Source organism: Pan paniscus, chromosome 16, assembly GCF_029289425.2.
Source record: "Pan paniscus chromosome 16, NHGRI_mPanPan1-v2.0_pri, whole genome shotgun sequence".
NCBI lineage: Eukaryota > Metazoa > Chordata > Mammalia > Primates > Hominidae > Pan > Pan paniscus.
This window is the reverse complement of record NC_073265.2, coordinates 49,772,219-49,792,874: the sequence shown is the minus strand read 5'-3', so window position 1 is coordinate 49,792,874 and position 20,656 is coordinate 49,772,219. Positions and strand designations below refer to the sequence as shown.

General features: G+C 41.3%; 1 protein-coding gene and 1 long non-coding RNA gene across 8 annotated transcripts in view; one reads left to right on the top strand and one right to left on the bottom strand.

Moving 5' to 3' along the window:
• RORA (RAR related orphan receptor A) overlaps positions 1 to 20,656 on the top strand; it is a 743,703-nt gene that overhangs the window by 707,259 nt on the left and 15,788 nt on the right. For all 4 annotated transcript variants that reach the window (XM_034938859.3, XM_034938861.3, XM_063596697.1 and 1 more), the window contains 3 exons: positions 9,932 to 10,073; positions 13,065 to 13,460; positions 19,052 to 19,173. In XM_034938859.3, coding sequence (XP_034794750.1) covers positions 9,932 to 10,073; positions 13,065 to 13,460; positions 19,052 to 19,173 — 660 coding nt within the window. The remainder of the gene's footprint in view (positions 1 to 9,931; positions 10,074 to 13,064; positions 13,461 to 19,051; positions 19,174 to 20,656) is intronic.
• The window catches only part of LOC103783214 (uncharacterized), a 111,359-nt gene that overhangs the window by 75,147 nt on the left and 15,556 nt on the right, over positions 1 to 20,656 (bottom strand). For all 4 annotated transcript variants that reach the window (XR_008621082.1, XR_008621081.2, XR_010109929.1 and 1 more), the window contains exon 2: positions 14,160 to 14,285. This is a non-coding gene — a long non-coding RNA (uncharacterized LOC103783214). The remainder of the gene's footprint in view (positions 1 to 14,159; positions 14,286 to 20,656) is intronic.

The following is a 20,656-nucleotide window of genomic DNA, read 5'->3' as shown; positions in this document are numbered from 1 at the left end:
CCTGCTCTGTGACTTTGGGCACACGGCTTAACCTCTCTTAAGTTTAACTTTCTCATTTGTAAAGCAGATATACGTATCCCTACTTTGCCAATTGTAGGTTGTTGTGGATTGCAAATAATGATGGCAAAGTGTCCGACATGGTGCCTAGTAGGGAGCAGGTGCGCAGCATATCATCACCACTGTTTTTATCACTGCCACCATTTTTTCCTCTGGTTGTTCATTCAACAAGTATTTGTTGACTTCTCTAAGTATTGGGTTAGCTACTGGAAACAAAGAAACAAGGCAGTCAGGCCCTGGAAAAGGTAGACATTAATAATACAACAAGGTAAGGGCTAGGAGGGGGATAAATAGAGGACTCTTAAAGGTACACATGGGAGGGGCCCCTCAACCAGCTTTGAGAGGGCCCAGGTCAGAGAGGTTCCCAGAGCAACCGAATGTCTTCTCAGTGAATCCTGAAGGGAAGGAGAGAGTTTCTTTGGGGAACTGTGAACATAGAAGTTTAGGCTTGGTCATTCTATGACTTTGAGAAGAGCTGCCCGGACATGTGGTCACTGCCTGGTCATCAGCAGGGAGCCATTAAGGGCTCATAAGCAGAGAAGTGACTTGATCAGTTTGATGTTTTAGAAAGATATCTTTAGTAACTGTGTGAAATGGATTGGAGGGAATGAGAATGGAAGCAGGAGTCCCAATTGGAAGGTTGTATAATAACCAACTCAAGAAGTGAAAGACATGGAAACTTAAGAAAACTGCAGTAAAGATGGAGACAAGTAGATGGATCTGAGAAATAGGAAGGTGCCAAGAAGCAGCCTAACTTGGTGATGCTTGAATATGGGTGGGGAGGAGGCAGAGATTAAGTGAAGCCCATCTTTCTGCCTTGAGTAACTGAGGGAAAGATGATGCCTGTCACTGAGCAAGCAAACACTGGAGAGGACAGCTGGGAAACAGGCTGTGGGTCATTCTCTTCTAGGTCGGGTGCAATGGCTCATGCCCGTAATCCCGGCATTGTGGGAGGCCTAGGCAGAAGGATCACTGAAAGCCAAGAGTTCAAGACAAGTCTGGGCAACAAAGCGAGACCCTGTCTCCTCTACAAAAAATTTAAAAATTAGCCAGGCATGATGGCATACACCTGTGGTCCCAGCTGCTGAGAAGGCTGAAGTGGGAGGATCACTTGAGTCCAGGAAGTTGAGGCTGCAGTGAGCCGTGGTCACGCCATTGCACTCCAGCCTGAGTGACAGAGACCCTATCTCTAAATATATATATTCTGTTCCAGAAAGTCAATGGGGGCTCTAGAAGGCCAAACCACAACTTTGGGTGAATGCCTATCCAAAGTCAGGGGGACGCATTGAAACAACGTGATGGAGAGCTGGTGACACAGCAAGGATGAGGCTCAGGCCAGCCACATGCTGGTAAGCTGTGAACAACTGGCTCTCTGGAAAGCAAAAAGTGTCTATCTGTATGTAGATAACTTTGGTATCTATCTCACTGATATAATTTCACATAATTTTCAAACAATAATAAAATATACAATATTCTTTATTTTAAATTTCATATAGACAAATGATTCTCACTGAATGCTCTCATGATTTTTGCTGAACTCCTACATCTATCTGCATGGTTACAACTGAGGAAAGACTAGTTCCAACATGAATGTTGGTTGATATTTTGTTTACATTAATGAATAAGAAGAGAGTGAAACAACGAAGACATTTTGGAACTTCATTCATTCGCCAACAATGACATGAACCACTTCCTTGCTGACTCAGTTAATAGTTTTCAAATACTAGAGGAACATTTCTTCCACTTTTTATGTTATTCACAATGGGAGCACTGGATATGATGTACTGTTAAGTTTAATCTGCATTATTATAATTTTCATCAGTTTTTTGTTTTTTGTTTTTTTTTTTTTGAGGCAGAGTCTCGCCCTGTTGCCCAGGCTGGAGTGCAGTGGTGCGAGCTCAGCTCACTGCAACCTCCGCCTCCTGGGTTCAAGCAATTCTCCTGCCTCAGCCTCCTGAGTAGCTAGGATTACAGGCACCTGTCACCAAGCTTGGCTAATTTTTGTGTTTTTAGTAGAGACAGGGTTTCACCATGTTGGTCAGGCTGGTCTCGAACTCCTGACCTCGTGATCTGCCCACCTTGGCCTCCCAAAGCACTGGGATTACAGGTGTGAGCCACCACACCTGGTCTTTTTTTTTTTTTTTTTTAAGACACAGGGTCTCACTCTGTTGTCCAGGCTGGAATGCAGTGGTACAATCATAGCTCACTGCACCCTCAAACTCCTGGCTCCAACAATCTTCCCACCTCACCTTCCCAAGTAGCTGGGACTACAAGCACATGCCACTACACTTGGCTAATTGTTTTATTTCCTGTAGAGACAGGGTCTGTGTTGCCCAGGCTGGTCTCGAACACCTGGCCTCAAGTGATCCTCCTGCCTCAGCCTCTCAAAGTATTGGGATTACAGGCATGAGCCACTGCATTGGGCCATCACTTTTTAAATCTAGACAATAAAGCAAAATAATAAATCAAACCCTGATCTGTAACATTTGCCAATTTCTGTGGTGTAAATAATCCCACCAATGGCCATTTTCAAGCCACCCGACCCGCTCTTTCACAGAATGCAGAGTAGGGAAGGGATGCACAGCAGCACAGCATGGTATAGTATTTCCACCTTCAGATATAAGGATAATTGATGTAGACAACCTGAAGAACAATGATAATAGTAAAATAATCATTAAAAAGTAGTTAATTTTTTATGTCAGGAATGCGTCAGTTAATGTGTAATAACAGATTTAATAACTAGCCTTAATAACAAAATTCCTGACATTTTAGCACTCAGCTCTTGCAACCTGGTATGAGCCTTCTCCTAAACACCATGGCCTCTGTCCCAGTTTGCCAAGCGCCCATCTAATGGGGTCAGTGAAAAATTCATAGTGTGCAGTCATTTTTTTTTAAAGAAAAAGTATTAGGGAATAGAATTTCCAGAGAAGGTAAGACACGTATCAGAAATAAAAGCACAAGGCGTTTTGAAAAGCTAGGTGAAATAAGGGAGGAACACTGGAGAGATGTCTTTGAGACAGTAGGAATTGAAACAAAAGGTGGATATGTAGGGACTCTGTGTCAGGAAATCGAGAATGTGTGACATTGTTTTGTTTGTCCCACAATGAAGAAGATACACATAAGTGAGAGGGCACTGGACTTAGAATCAGGACAAGAGATTGAGTCCCAGCCATGGGACCTTGGACAAGTCATTTAACATTCTAAACTTCATTTTTGTTTTTGGCAAATCAGAAAACTAGAATCAATCTCTGGTTCTTAACAAGAGGAAATCAAAGTCTTCGGGGAGCTTTTAAAAAATATTTACTATAAAAATAACAATTGTGGCCAGGTGCGGTGGCTCATGCCTGTAAATCCGAGCACTTTGGGAGGCCGAGGCCGGCGAATCACGGGGTCAAGAGATCTAGACTATGCTAGCCAACATGGTGAAACCCTGTCTCTACTAAAAATACAAAAATTAGCTCGGCGTGGTGGTGCGCGCCTGTAGTCCCAGCTACTCGGGAGGCTGAGGCAGGAGAATGACTTGAACCCGGGAGGCAGAGGTTGCAGTGACCCGAGGTAATGCCACTGCACTCCAGCCTGGTGACGGACCAAGACTCCGTCTCAAAAAAAAAAATGACAATTTTTTTCCTTTTTGACTTATAAAAATGGCAATTTCTCATTTTTCAAACTATTATGTATGCCTGGACGACATCGCCAAAAGTTCTGGTTTGATATATAGTTCTGGTTTGATATATCTAAGGTGTATCTTTTAAAAGCTCTGTGGGTGTTTCTGATGCATCACCTATATGTCAACTGCTGTACCTGATAATCTCTCAAAGTCTTTCAGCACCAAAGGCCTGTTTGTTTTATTCTAATTTTCTATTTGCAATAGCTGCATGGTAATCTGCTGCCACTAGGTGGTGGTAGTGCGCCACAGTCACACTAAACATATACTACCTGAAATGTATCATGGTGGCTCTCTGGCTCAAGCCCACCATGTTTGTAAATGAACATCTCCATGTATTTTAACATCCATAAAAAGTGAACTTTTATGACAGCCAAGTAATTTGTTAGCTCATCTTTTAGAAATAACAAAATTGCCAAATTACGTACTTGATACCTTTCCCAGCTCACAACTTCAGCACTTTTTTTTTTATGCCTCCTCAGTTCCACCCAAAACTCCATGCCCTAGTTTTGTGCTTCCCCTGCTCTCTGTATGACTTCCAATCCCTGGAATTCGTCTCTCAGCTCACTCACTTCCTAATCCTTTTGCAGGATTTCTCCCCAGTCAGACAAAATCTATTTCTGTACTTAGAAACACACTACTTCTACCTTGAGGTAGGAAGGTACCTACCACACTTTCTACTTTTCTTCTTCTTCCTCTTTCTAATCCTTCCTCTTATGTGTTATTTAACTCTTAGTATCTTATCTGTTTAATTTTCCAAACCCTTAATCCTCTGAGAACCCCGCCCCCCAAGGAATACTGAAAAGAAGAGGTTTTTAAAAAGAAAAAGAAGCAACCCAAACCCTCATTCTTCCTGAAATGCAAAGTTCAGTATTCGTCTGAGTGATGGAGGTTTACTCACCCTGTTTCTCCCTTCTCAGCTCTCACCTTATAACCCCACTTCACCTCTCGCATCTGATATTTGATAGTTCTCCTTGTGGGTATGACTCTGTTGACTTAATCCAAAAGAAAGATCGCCTTTCTGGTTCTTAGCTATGCCACTCCCAGAACTTTTCAGCAGGCATTTGCTCAGCTGACTTAGTTGAGGTATAAATGATGCTGTAGAGAATAAGGTGTGTCTGCTTGCGTGCCTGCTTTCCCCAAATCCTCAAAACTGAGACTTCCAAATAAGGGTAATCCTCTTCCAAGCAGATAGTGTGGAAGCTGGACATTGGTTCGAGCCACAGTGCCACTGCTCAAAGAACATACGGAATGCTTCATGAGTTTGCCTTGCAACTTATGGCCTAATTACACAGACATCTTTAATGATAGTTATTCTGTGCCCTTGCAGTAAGTTTCATTGTTTGTTTGTTTGTTTAAATGAGCTAGAGTGATTTAGAAATAAGTAAGGTGAAGCAAATGGGGCAGAATACTTCTGGTCAGAAATGAGGAAAAATGATGGACTCATGAGACTGATTTTCTTATGTGACTCCTAATCCAGATCAGGAGGCAACTGCAGAGAGAGATTTTGTAAAATGTCTGGGCGGTAGGAAGCTGGGTCAGCTAAAGGTGCTAAAGTGAGGGAAAACACTAATTTCAGAGTAGATTGCTCTTGCTACTTTATTCTGCATAACTTGTTTTTTACACTGCCTAATTTAATGGTTGCCCCATATGAGAACAACTAAGGAGGAATTATTTTGACACACAAGAGAAGCAGAAAAACAAAACAAGATGACAGTGTAAGTTCTGGAGTTAAACTATGTGAAGTCATATCCTGGCTTTACCCCATGCTACAGCGAGGACTGTGAGCAAGTCACTACACCTCTCTAAGCCTCCGTTTTTTCAGCCTTAAAACCAGGGAAATGATAAGATTTGCCCAATATTGCCCTTGTCACAAGTAAATGTCACAATCCGCATAAAGCATAGAGTATGAAGTCAGTGCTGTTTTAATGGTATTTGGGATTTGTTTTAATCAGGTACCATAAGACACACAGATCTGGAAATGACTGTCATGAAGGAAGAAGTTTGTTACACAGTAGTCCCCCCTTAGCCTCATGGGGATGCCTGAAACTGCGAACCTTTTAGATACTGTTTTCTCCCATACATCCAGACCTATGATAAAGTTGAACTTATAAATTAGGCACAATGAGAGATTAACAACAATAATAATAATGTAGAACAATTATTATAATAATAATGTAGAACAATTATTAAAATATACTGTATTAAAAGTTATGTGAATGTGGTCTCTCTCTCTTTGCTTCCCTTCTCGCTCTCAAAATATCTTAATATTCTTTTACTGCAGTTGACGCAAGTAACTGAAACGAGGAAAGCAAAACGATGATTAAGGAGGGAGTGCTGGACTCACAAATCCCTAGAGACAGGGCCCATGCCACGCCATACAGGGGACACATGGGGAAGCGCCAGGGTCAGTGAAGGGGAGAGGGATGTGGGGAAACACTGCCAAGAGCCTCCATGGTGTTTTCCACAGGAAGGAAGGCGCAGCAGGATGAGCAGGATTAGGATAAGTGGCTAGTCTGAATCATTACAGACGGCGCTAGGAGGTAGGGGCTGTCCCTAATTGTCTGGTACCTAGCCGTAGGATGACCAGGGCAGGGGAATCATGGCGAGAAGCGTAAGGGCCTGATGAAGAAGGTGTCCTGGGTGTGGGCTCTAGCCCACTTGGTTTTGTGTGAGAGGTGGCTGACAGCAGGTTGTCTGCTGTATGTAGGAGTTATCCAGCCCTGCAAGGGCAGTCCCTCCATTGTCTGCAAAGCCCGAAGATGTCTGCATCCAAAATACAGAATAAAAAGATACGGTTACTACAAGTACTCAGTAAGACTGATAATCTGTCATCATCATCCTCATGCCCTTAAAGCAGAGCTAACTGATGATTAATATATGGCTTCTATGTTAGCAGTCTTGGACTTTATTAATGGTGGGTGGAAGTTAACTTAATGTGTGTGTGCAAACTAAAAAGTGGCATCCTTTTCATTAATGACCCAACCATTATTCAAGAGCTATGTCTAGTTAGGGATTTCAGACTTTTGAAAGAAATGAAGAAATAATGCCAGATACATGGGCTCGCACTTGGAATCCCAGCTACTTGGGGGACCGAGGTGGGAGGACCGCTTGAGCCCAGGAGTTCGAGACCAGCCTGGGCAACATAGCGAAACCCTGCCTCAGTTTTAAAAAAGAAAAAAAGAAGTAGTGAAGAAATTGGAAAGGATTCTGAGAAGAAATATGCAAGGTGGAAAAGAGCCTAGAAAGAAAGGTGACAGATGCTGGGATTTGGTCTTCATAAGAGATATCTAGGAAATACCATGGCAGCCCTCAAGTACTAGCTCCACTTAAAGAAAAAAAGAAGAGATCATTCAGACATTCCTCATATTCGGTGATCATACAAGAAACTGTAACAGGCTTAATGTGAAGCAAACAAAACCCAACTTCAGCTAAAGGAAAAACAAATACATTCCTGATTTTAAGCATCCACAGTGATGCCTTTACACAAGGTTATGAACGGTGAGAGAGTCTCAAGAAAGAGATAAACACCTTTCAGCTTGGACAGAGATTATGTGTCTCAGGGGAAAATGAATACCTAGACAGCTGACCTCTTGGTATCTCTTTCTAAGGATTATATGCCTCTGTGACCATTTATATTTTCTTGAATTCTCTCTAGTAAGCCCCCAAAGAAAGCCTTACTTCTTCCTACTTCCTTTTCACAGGGGAAACAGACACACACAAACGATAAAATAAAATAAAAAACATAGCTTTAGATATTTTTCAGAAGAGAGAGATTGCTTTACAGAAGAGGCGGGACTTGATCAAGGGTAGAGTTAAAGTACAACAGAGAGACAGTCTGAGACATGAGGCCCCCAGCCTTGCCCATGTCAAGGTTAGCAAGCAGCTTGGCTGAAAGCAAGAGGAGTGAGAAGTCAGGGTCCTGCCCTGTCCCATCCCAGGATGGATTTTCCAAAGAACTGGAAACTGAGGTCATATACATCAACTTGGTCGACAAAGGCCCCCAGCCATTACAAAGGAAGGCAGGTGCACTTCTTCTCAAGCTGCCCACATACCTTCCCATCTGCCTATTGTAGGAAAAAAAAAAAAAAAAAAAAGCACAGATGAACAAAAGAAAATTAAAATCTGATTGGCCCCACCAACTATTGCCAACAATTTGGGGCATAATTTTCCAAATCTTCTTTTATAGTAAATATATGGGTGTCCTTTTTTTCCCCAAAACTTGGATTATACTATGTTTAGCTCTTTAGTTCCTTTTTTAAACATTCAATGGTATATTTTTATCACCTTTTATATCAATAATTATATTTCTGAAATACCATTTGTAGTGGTTGAATCCCATTGTATGAGTATACAATATGACTCTTTTAATTCAGTAATGTTGGACAGTTAGGATCTTTCTACATTCTCTATATTATAGATAGTACTGTGAAGAACACCCTTGTAGGAAAATCTTTCTACCATTCTAAATATTTCTTTAAGGTGTATTCCTTAAAAGCCTAGCTCAGTGGGTAGGCTTTTTAAAAATTTTTGATACAACTGCCAAATTGACCTCCAGAAAAATCGTTCGGTGGGAGAGCACCCTTATCAGTTTGCCTACCACTCTGTTAATTCTTTAGGATTTTACCTCTCCCCACTAGTGTCGCCCTCATTGGGGTCATCTATCTTCACAACTAAAGCTTTGAAGGTAATAATTCTCTTTTGTACCCTTCATGGCTTTGCTTCATGGAAATGACTCTACTTACCTTATTTTTTTTCTGCATACATCCCTAGCTTGCAAAATCACTGAAAGATAAATCAGCAATAAAAAGATAAAAAGGTGGATCATGCCTGTAATCCCAACACTTTGGGACTCCAAGGTGGGAGAATCACTTAAGGCCAGGAGTTCAAGACAGGCCTGGACAACACAGCGAGACCCCCATCTCGACCAAAAATATATATATAAATATATATATATATAAATATATAAATATATATAAATATATAAATATATAAATATATAAAAATATATATAAATATATAAATATATAAAAATGTATACATAAATGTATATATAAATATATAAATATATATATATATGTATGTATGTATGTATAATTAGCCAGGCATGGTGGTGTGCACCTACAGTCCCAGCTACTCAGGAGGCTGAGGCAAGAGGATGGCTTGAGCCGAGGAGTCTGGCCTGGGTGACAGAGCAAGACCCTGCCCCCTCCCCCGAAAAAAAGCCCCCATGTGTTTGGAAATTAAGAAATATGCTTCTAAATCATATCTGGATTAAAGAAGAAATCTATTGAAAGTTAGAACATGTTTTTCACTAAATGAGAATGAAAATACTACGTAGTAAAGCTTTTGGGTTGCTGTTAAAACATCACTAAAAGGAAAACTTGACACTCTAAGAATAAACAGTGAAAATCAGCTAAGAATACAGCTCAGGAAGTTAGCAAAAACAAACAAAAATAAAGTTATTGAGGTCAGTAGCTCCTTATACATCTTTGTATCCCCTCTCATTTCCCAAACAGCACTTGACATGAGAGGAACTTGATGAGCATTGGACTGGATTTGTTCCATCTTTAAAGGCCATGGTTCTGAACATGTGGTATTTCTAAACTGCCAGGGATGAGGGAATATTCCCAATCTGATCTGCCAAAATAATCCATCCAAGTGTTATCTAATGCTTGCGATAGCAGATTCAGACTTGGGGAGTGAGAAACGCCTAAAGGGCCGTGTGTTGAAGTGGGCTAGTGAAGATTACCATGGTTCACCAGGTTCACAGTGCCCTAGGTTGTGGTGTGGCTGCATTTTCCTTAACTTGGATATTCCAGGGAAGTGTTTTGTATTTATTTTACAAAAAATCTCTTAGACATAAAGGCTAAAGGTAAGTCCTTTTGTATCATTCCATCAGGCACATTGCTTTTGATCATCAGAAGCCAAGAACAAGGACCTGGTCCTGTGCCTTTTACATGGGCAACTGTCTGTTGAAGTTAAAGAAAGTTTTGCAGGTATAAGGGATGGAGGATTAGGCTCTGGGGATCAATTTTACTCAAGGATAAAGAAGTGACTTTAATTTCATTAATGGTCTCCTGGATGATTCTGCTACAAGTTTAATTCTCCATTAAATATTAATGCCACTCAGTGCTTAGCATCCTGCCTTTAGTATCATACCACTCATTCTGACACTAACCTGTTTTATATTTTACAACCATATCACAGGGCTTTTTCAGGAGAAGTCAGCAAAGCAATGCCACCTACTCCTGTCCTCGTCAGAAGAACTGTTTGATTGATCGAACCAGTAGAAACCGCTGCCAACACTGTCGATTACAGAAATGCCTTGCCGTAGGGATGTCTCGAGATGGTGAGCTCTCACAGCTTGAGTTGTACAGTTGCACGGGGTTGTGAAAGTGCCTTCTGAAACCTGGACTCAGATCTGCCAATATCTGCCCCGCCTGCCCCCTCCTCAGTATTCCACCTTACGCCCCGCCCCCCATGCTCCTCTGGCAGCTACATGGAACTCACAGCAGCTGCTTCCTCCTCCTCCTCATCCTCAGAGTCAGCCGGCTGGCTGATGGGTGGGGGTGGTGTGGAGGAGAAGTGTCTTGTGCTCAGAACACCTTCAGATTTTTGATATTTCAGCCATTATAGGTGGGTCGATTGACTGACGGTAAGTGTCATCTGAAGGCCTTAATAAAGATGTCTCCTCTAGGCATTTTCCCCTGCAGGAAATGTGAACCACAACTGTTACTTGCTTTACACTAGTAAGTCTATTGGAGGTTGGGATGAAGCCGCTTTTATGCTAACTGGATATTTTGAATCACATGCCAAAGCCAAATATTTGTACATACAGAATGTGTGAAAATAGTGCAAAGCATGGCTCAATGACAAGTGTTCTTTTCATTAAATGAAGCTACTTTAAGGAATAGAGACCGTCTACCATTCAAGTACAAAACATTTCAAGATCTTCCTGGAAAACTATCTTAAGTGCACTGAATAATCAACACCAGATTTCAAGACAGTTATGCTTATAAGTGGAAACTGGGCAGAAAGCACAGCGGGTCCATTTTAAGGATTTTTCCAAATATACCAGCTGGCTCTCTTAAGAGATCCCTTTGAAGGAAAATGTCTCCTCCAGTGGAATTTCAGCCTGTGGAAAAATACTTCAGAATGCGGAGCAGGCTTTCCAACAGTCTGCCTTCCCCATAATCTGATGTTCTTAGCGCCTGTAGATCTACATAGGCACGAGTTCACTTTTGTTCCTGCGTATTCTAAGAGGCACTCTGTGCACCACTACAAAAGTGAAGCTTTTGACATTGGAAGATACAAATCACAGAACTTCCACCATATTCTCAGAAATTCCTGTGACATGCAACTCTGCAGATTTCATCTTCCGATGGTACTAAACTGACAAAGTTAGGTATATCTCATCAATTTGTAAGTTTAAATCACAAGTTGTGTGTGCATTTTCTCAAGAGCTGGTCCCTTTATTTCACTTACAGGATATAATTACTGTCGTTAATATTAATACAAAAGTTAAATCATAGTTGCGGAGTCACAGCAGAAAGTTTCACCTGTGGGTATTAGGCCCCTTGAGAGTCCTAGAAAATTTTTTTCAAAAAAATTAAGCACCTTCAGTATGCCTTCTGAAAATTTTGCATATAAGAAATAGCACAAGTTGTTGTAGGCATAGAAAGAATTCTGGAGGTTAAGAAATTATGGTTCTGAAATTCAGAGCCCACATCAGCCTGGTTGCTGCCTGAGCAGCCCCACCCAAGTTTCTTATCTGAGTTGTGGAAACTGGAAAGTGACCAGTATTCCAGCTCACCTGTTTCCTCTGTGAACAAGGACAGCGCGTCCTCTTTGGCAAGAAAAGAATTCACCACCTGGCCACTGTGAGGGCCTTGGTTCCCAACTTCGTGTCCATCTATCCTGCCTCCTGCCCTAGACTCTTATAACTACGATCATAGTCAAATGGATGAATGCATCCACCCCATCAGCTATAAATTTAACCACAATCAATTAGGAGAACTAAGTCCCTCCAGCAAAGACTGAGTCTAGCTGAAAAATAAATGAGTTCATGCAAGAATTCAGACCAGGAAATCATAGGGTTTTTTGTTTGTGTGTTTTTGTTTTCAGTTATCTTGGTGTTTCACAAGAATTCATTTGATATTCTGAATGAATTGGAAAGTTATTCATTATAGTGACTGCTCCACTTTAAATATGGGGACACATCCCAAAGAGAAGCATTACAAACAGAAATCTGCCCAACAAGGATCATACATTATAAGGATCTTATATTATAATACCATATTTGTCCTTTCCAAATCCTGATGCTGTGATTACTTGAGGCTAAATGGGAACAGCAGAAAGTGTTTAAAGATGGGTCCTACTGGGAGTGGTAGCTCACACTTGTAATCCCAGCACTTTGGGAGGATGAGGCTGGAGGATTGCTTGAGCCCTGGAGTTCCAGACCTCAAGCCAGGGCAACATAGCGAAACTCCATCTCTACATAAAGTGAAAAAATTAGCTGGGTGTGGTGGTGTACACACGTGGTCCCAGCTACGTAGGAGGCCAAGGCGGGAGGATCGCTTGAACCTTAGGAGGTTGAGGCTGCAGTGAGCCATGTTCACATCTCTGCACTTCAGCCTGGGTGACAGAGAGCAAGACTCTGTCTCAAAATAACTAACTAAATAAATAAAGATGGGTCTCAGGGTTCCACAGGGGCTGCCATGACCCATGACCCATGACTGGAGGAGGGGGCTTCTTAGGTCAGGTACTCTGATGTAATTCAAAGAATTACAGAGGCCTCATCCAGTTCATTCAGACCTCACAATGAAGCTGCAGAAGTGGCCATTTGATCAGGGAGAACTGTCGGAGCGTACAAGACGGTGAACTGAATGAACGCTGAGGTTTGACTGCTTATTCCTTGATGAACCCTGTGAGTCTTTGCTTCCCTGTGCCTTGGTCTGAACGTGGGAGAGAAAGAGGTAGCCTAAGCCAGCTGCACGGGGGGGAGAGTGAACAAGCCCATTAAGTTATCAGTGGGGCGCAGTGGAAACAGGGGGGATGTGACAGCAGGGAAACAGAAGTGGCATCTCTCTGGGCCCCTCCTACCTGCACCAGGCCTCTTTCTGAAACATGAGTTTCTCTGGGATGTGTGTTTGCTGTTGGGGAGCTGGAGCGAGTCTGTGTGGGTTGGAACTGTTTTCACTTCTGAATATGTCCTTATTTTGTGGTCATGCAGTTTTGGATTGAGATTGTGTGAGACTTCAAAGGAAACCCCAAAGCTCGCAGGAGAGAATATTGAAGAAAAGCGCATTGTATGTAGTATGGTTTGGCTTTTTTCTTCCAGCTGTAAAATTTGGCCGAATGTCAAAAAAGCAGAGAGACAGCTTGTATGCAGAAGTACAGAAACACCGGATGCAGCAGCAGCAGCGCGACCACCAGCAGCAGCCTGGAGAGGCTGAGCCGCTGACGCCCACCTACAACATCTCGGCCAACGGGCTGACGGAACTTCACGACGACCTCAGTAACTACATTGACGGGCACACCCCTGAGGGGAGTAAGGCAGACTCCGCCGTCAGCAGCTTCTACCTGGACATACAGCCTTCCCCAGACCAGTCAGGTCTTGATATCAATGGAATCAAACCAGAACCAATATGTGACTACACACCAGCATCAGGCTTCTTTCCCTACTGTTCGTTCACCAACGGCGAGACTTCCCCAACTGTGTCCATGGCAGAATTAGGTAATGGCATGCATGCTTCTCCTGGGATGCTCTATTCATGCCCTTTGAAGTAAAAGGGGTATGTCTGACTTTCCTCTAATGAGTTCTGCTAAATGATGCAATTCACCTTTACCATTTGGGCCACTTAATTTTCTGTCCTGCCCCCTTGCTTTTGACCCTCTGCTGTTTCCCATGGTTTATCCAATACATGCATTGACCTCTCAGCATTAGAAATGGGGCAAAACCAACGGAAGCAGTCTTTGAATTCTGCAGAAAACTGTAAGTTCAGGAAATGGCTACATTAACTTCATTAGTGGTTTACTTTAGTTATATTCCAAGGATTGCTTTATACCTAAGGTGACAAAAAAAAAAAAAAAAAATGGCAGTCCACAAACTGAACTTGGCCCACAGACATATTTTTTTGCCCAGGGCAGAGTTTTAAAATTTTTGAATCAGTTGCTTCTATTTAAATTTGGATAATTATACCCAAAAGTTCAGCTTTTTTAGCTTCTTGTGGGAGGGGAAAAAATGATCTATTTACACTGGGCCAACATTTGTGAATGTCAACAGCCAACTGGCAACAGCCAGGGGATTACACCTTTCAATGGGCCCACCTGACTCCCGCCATTTATATCATATGCACAGCCCCTGTAGGCATCTCATTTTTGCAACTCTGATATATAGTATAAATGTTCAACAGAAATCAGCTTCTTTACTTACCAAAATGTTCTGATGATGGATATTGGTGACAAAATTGATGTAATTCATATAAGGCTCACCATGCAAAAGACAAAAAACTGTCCTTTTCTTATTGCTGGAACGTTACTGCTTCTTGGGAGATGTGACCTAGAAATGTTGATAACACAGACAATGGGCAACTTTCCATTTCGAGGAAGTTGTGTTAACATCCGCTGCTATATTTAATCGATTTTTAAGTACAGCACTATTATTAGAAAAACTTTGATAAGAACCTTTGTAGTTTTTAAATTTGATCTGCTCCTCCTGGTGGTTCCTCACACAAGGTTATAATCCTTTGGGATATTTCAATTAGTTGCTGTGGAGATGACTAAGTTAATACGAGGAGAGAATGAAGACTTCAGACGGAAAAGAAACAGCAGGTTCAGACTTGAGCACAGAAATCCTCAGTTCACAGAAATAATGGCTGTGTTCTTTAGACGGTTTCTCTGCCTCTGCACCCCATAAAACATCTTTTAAGTGAAAATTTATATTTCCAGTAAAATCTTTCTCCAAATAGAACAAATTGAATGTTCTTTACGGTTTTTACACAAGCATCTCTTTATGGGTCTAAATTTAAATCCTCAAGAGCAGGGACATTTTAAGCCTGGTCTTTAACCACTGAACAGCATTAAAAGGTGTATTGCAGCTCTTTTGATTAACAGAGAAACCTCTGAACTAGAAGCCAAGCTGAGCAGAGGTAGGTTTGATTTTTTTTTTTTTCTTGAACTAGAACAAAAACCTTCCATTTTTGTCATGAAATCTTGGTTGGCTGAGCCTTAAGCAGAACTGTAATGAAAGTACAATTTTCAGATATGAATAAGGATTTGATTGAAAGCTGACATGATACCATGAAAAATGACCTGACTCACTTTAGGTTTGCCTCCACCTTACCATAAATACTAGTGACTCTGTCCTGTTTGCTTGTCAAATATTCAATCCTGAAATAAATCCATAGGCCTTAGGCAAAGCGTGACCTTGAACATGGCACTTTGGCTAAAAAATGCACTCATACCGAAGTGGGGCCAGAAATGGCTGAGCCGATTCCCTGAGGCTCCCGGACAAGTCAGCTTCCTCTTCCATGGTCTCACTTTCCAGTGCAGTCTGGGAGCCCTGCCCCTCGTGCTTGCTCTATGTGCTTTTAAATTAGGGATTTTTCACAGGTGTTGTGGCATTTACCAGGATAAATTAAATGAGATCATCACTAGGAGAATTCCCAAACCCAAAACTAAACTAGCATTTATCTGGAAAGTATATAATTGGGCTCTAATTCTCTTATCCCATTTATACATGCAAAGTGTTTCAGGGAGCTAAGAGTATCATGAAAGTGGCCCAAGTCTTGTTGCTGCTTCTCCAAAGCTACTTAAATTTCCCTGGTATTTCTTTTGGGGCTTAAAGCCTGCTATCTCTTTAACTAAGACTCTTGACTTCATTTTAGGCTAAACTTTGTCATCAGATTTTAAACAAGTGAAACCAATTGTATAATAGGAAAATAAATTATAAACCAACACATCCTAAGTCCAATTCTCTCTTTCAAGTGTAGTATGCACAACCTATTACTTTTAGTGAAAAATATGTCTTCATCCTTGGCTAGGAAATTTTGCCCTTGGTGTACAATTAGTACCTGAATTATACATTCCAGATAAACGACCTAGGTTTTAAGTGCAAATTATGTTTGTTACTATAATTGATATCTAAAGCTTTGCGCAGGAGAAACAACTGATATATTGGGCAAAGCATGAGACAAGAAATCCGCTTATATGGGTTGTGGTCCTGGCATTAATATAAGTTATACAACCCAGTATACATCACATAACATCTGCGAGCTGTAGTTTCTCTACTCCTAAAATATAAAGGTCTGTGTCTGAATCATAGCTCTGCTACTTGCCAGCTGTGACACCTTGAAGAAGTCACTTCACTGTGGTTCAGTTTCCTCCTCTGTAAAATGGAGATAATACTAGTACCTTTCTCTTGGGGTTGTTATAAGGATTAAGTGAGAAAACATACATATTCAGGATAGACACAAATTATGTGGGACTGGCATATAGTGAATGCTATATGTGTTAACTGCTATCATAATTATTAATGTCATTATTATTTGTTAAACAAGGACAGTTTGGACCAGATGCTGTCTAAAGTTCCTTCCCACTATGAAAATCTGTGACTAACTCAGAAGCGAGGACTTCCCATCTGAAGTATCGAGGCGCTGGCTGTATTGCTGAAGCAGTCATGGTTGGGGCACATGACTTGCCCCAGTCACAAAGTGAGGTAGACTATAGATTATCTGCTGAGCCCAGACAGAAGCCAGGTCTCCTAACTCCTAGCCCGAGGTATTTCACTATTCCAGACTTTATCTGAGAGACCACGCTTAAATTCTCGAATTTTATTCAGCCTGACCATACTCGCCTTTGCTGAAATGGAGATTTAAAAATAGCAAAGTGTCTAAAATCTTACACTTGCCAAAGCGACTATGAATTGGAATGAAAGGCTGTTGGTGAGCAGATGGTGTGAATGCAACCACTGCCCTCTACTGGTATGTCATGTGCACTGCATGATTTGTTGTCTCACTTTTTATTGGCTGTTTTAAATAGGTAGGGATAAGTGGCCACAGTTTCTTAAGACAAAGTGAAACCACAAGATGCTAAGTATCTTATTAACTAGAAATGAAACATAACCTGGAAGGAAATGATATGAGCCTCTTCTCATCCTTCACTCCACAGCATCCCCCCCTACTTCCCTGCGAAGACTCTTCATCATTTTTTTATCGGCAAAAATTGGTTTACATTCTAGAAATGATCTTATATAGTGAGAGTTCTTTCCAAAAGAGGTAGTTCACTACCTTATTTATGTATTTTCTTGTTTCTTACTCCCCATTATTTTTGTCTTTACTCACCTATTCTCCAGCGTCACTGATTCTAAGACATGTAATTTACTGGCTTCTCCCTCTCACTCTCAGTTTCTCATTCTTTCCTTTACATTTGTTCTTTTATTTGTGTTTTATTTTTTATGTTATTTATTCATGCTGTTTTAGTGTCTATGTGTTGCCAAGTAGGGCCATTCAGGTTTATTATGTTTCAGTGTCTCTAAGGAGATTCTGGTTTCCAGTTCCATTTAGGTGAACCTGCTCTGTTTTCACACAAACAAGTCTGCTTCTGTTTGACAAAAGCAGTAACAAATTTCCAAACAAGTAGATATTCTCCCTAGTGTTGCCAAGTTTGCATTCAGCACCGTTCTTTTAAAATGACTTGCCTATTCTATACTCAAAACCCTAGGGAGAGGGATCATTTTTTGATATGGTTTTATATTCATGGGATTTTGTCAATTCTTTTAAAAAATACTTCTTTAATCATCCTTCCCTTCCAGAACAATTATTATCAAGCTGCTCCAAATTGTTAGTTCCTGGCATCTAGATTCTAGCAGCCTTCTATGTGGTCCTCCTGCCTGAGCTTCTCTGTGCTCCAATCCACCAAGCACAAAACTGCTTGTTCCATTTCCCCAGATATAATTTTCTTTTTTTTTTTAAGAGGGAGTCTCGCTCTGTTGCCCAGGCTGGAGTGCAGTGGTGTGATCTCGGCTCACTGCAACCTCCAGCTTTCAGGTTCAAGCGATTCTCCTGCTTCAGCCTCCCAAGTAGCTGGGATTACAAGCACCCGCCACCACGCCCAGCGAATTTTTGTATTTTCAGTAGAGACAGGGTTTCATGATGTTGGCCAGGCAGGTCTTGAACTCTTGACCTCAGGTGATCCACCTGCCTCAGCCTCTCAAGTAGCTGGGATCACAGACAGCCAACACCACGCCAATTTTTTTTGTATTTTTAATAGAGACAGGGTTTCACCATGTTGGCCAGGCTGGTCTTGAACTCCTGACCTCAAGTGGTCTGCCCAGCTCAGCCTCCCAAAGTGCTGGGATTACAGGCGTGAGCCACCACGCCCAGCCAATCTCTTCCTTTTCTGACAGCTTCAATTACTTTTTTCATTCTCTTCTTCTGTAATTCAACTTTATACCTTATTATCTAGACTTGAATTGTCCTTCCAGTGTGTTCATACATGTTCACCAGATTACAAGCTCCTAGAGAAAACAACTTTGGCCTCTAGGTCTTTCATATCTTCAAACTCCTTATGCTCAAGTATAATAATAACTAATATTCTGTAGCACATTCTAAGTAATCCTCCCCATTCTAAGGGCTCAACTCTTTTAATTCTCATGGCAGCCCTGTGAAATAGGTACCATTTCCCTCATTTTACAAATGAGGAAACCAAGCACAAAGAGGTTAAATAACATACCTGAGATCACACAGCTAGTAAGCAGCAGAGCTGAGATACAGACTCAAATGGTCTAGCTCCAGAGTATGTGGCTTCACAACTACACTATGCATAGCCACATGGTAGGCCCTCAGTAATGCTTGTTCTGCAATTTGCAGGAAAAACAAAAGAAATACCTAGTTGTCACCATAAAAGAATATCATTTTCTAGTTTTTCAAGAATAAGAATAATCCTTCCCAGGTCAATGTTATATGGCAGATGTGTCTTCATAAAAATGCCAAGAAGAAGCACCACGTCAATCATTTCCTATGTCTATCTAGGTCAATATTTTTTCATTCCTAGACATTGGTATAAAGGCACAGAACAAGGGCAAAGTCAGGAGGGTCTTTGAAGTCACCAGGTCTTATCTTCAAATGCTGGCTTTGCAAAGTCCCTGTCCTCCTTCACGTTCCCAAATACAAAACAGTTCCAAATTACTTGTTTAAATGTGTAAAGACAGTCAAAACTCGCACAGCACATTGTTTTCTACTTGTTATTTCTTAAAGCAAATATTAAATCACCAATTATTCAAAGAACTTCGCTTTTCATGTTTGTGATCTCCCGTTTTCTCCTTAGAACACCTTGCACAGAATATATCTAAATCGCATCTGGAAACCTGCCAATACTTGAGAGAAGAGCTCCAGCAGATAACGTGGCAGACCTTTTTACAGGAAGAAATTGAGAACTATCAAAACAAGGTATGATCTGAGGAATTTTTCCTCCTAGGATTGGGGCAATATTGCGAAGGGTGTTGGTATAGGAAAGTTGGTCAAGAGTTCACACAGACTAAAGAATGAATGTCATCAGGTTTCTGTTTAAATATCTTTTTTCTGAAGCTACTAATGTACTTGAAGCTTTGCCATTTAACTGAGATGCAAAATTTCAGCAATAGCAAATAATTTCTATTGTGCTTTCTAGGTATACACATACCTCCTTCCATTTGTCAACAGGAGAATAGATTAAGCAGCTTCCAAAAGTCTAAATGAATTGAGAATTGTCTCAATATCACAATCAAGATTTTAAGGTCTGGAAGTTCATGTAAAATAATCTCAGCCTAATGTTTCTGGAAGTTGACAAGGAAGCCTCATGTTTCTGGAAGTTGTATTAGGGAGTATATACAAAAAAAATTTAGAAGCTGTGATCATAACTCCAGTCTGAACCTAGCAATATGAGGCTGACAAATAGTACCCTACTTGCCTTTTTCTATAAAACACCCAGATCAACAAGATTATCTAGGTGAATCCATTTTACATTTGAGGAAAACTAACATCCGTTGGCATGTCTGGAGAGTGAAACATCAAGACCAGACCTTGACTCCTGGCTCCTAATTCAGTGTTTCTTCCACCCCATCATATCGGTGGGAACAGTCTGAAACTAAGATTGGGGAAACAAGTTAGCAACGAAAAAGATCCAGATCATTCTGTAACTGAAATGGAGAGTGCGAATATAAAAGGAATTTAACAGGACATGTTGGGGAATAGCAACACATTGCTTTGTTTGCCTTTGAGGTAGCAGGTAATGCCAGCAGCCAAAGCTACAAAGGAGAAGCAAGAAAACAGTAAGAAGCAACAAAGTATATGAAATAGGATTTTAGAGTCAGAGATGCTTGGATTTGAATCCTGGCTCCCATATCCACCAGTTTTTTGTTTTGTTTTGTTTTGAGACAGTCTCACTCTGTCGCCAAGCTGACAGTTGCACTGGCGCAATCTCGGCTCACTGCAACCTCCGCCTCCCGGGTTCAAGTAATTCTTCTGCCTCAGCTTCCCGAGTAGCTGGGACTACCGGTGTGTACCACCACGCCTGGCTAATTTTTGTATTTTTGGTAGGAACAGGGTTTCACCATGTTAGCCAGGCTGGTCTTGAACTCCTGACCTCAAGTGATCTCCCTGCCTCGGCCTCCCAAAGTGCTGGGTTTACAGGCGTGAACCACCATGCCCAGCCAGAAAAAAATATTCTTATGAAAGTGAATTAAAACAAGGATGTCATAAAGCACCTAGCTCACAGTAGGTGCACAATAAATTCAGCTGATTCCTCCTTTTCTCCCTTCCCCCAAAGTAAAGTGGTGTTAAATTTCCCAAGGTAAAATAATTACTTAAAAGAAGATCCAGACCGGGCATGGTGGCTCATCCCTGTAATCCCAGCACTTTGGGAGGCCCAGGCAGAGAACACTTGAGGTCCGGA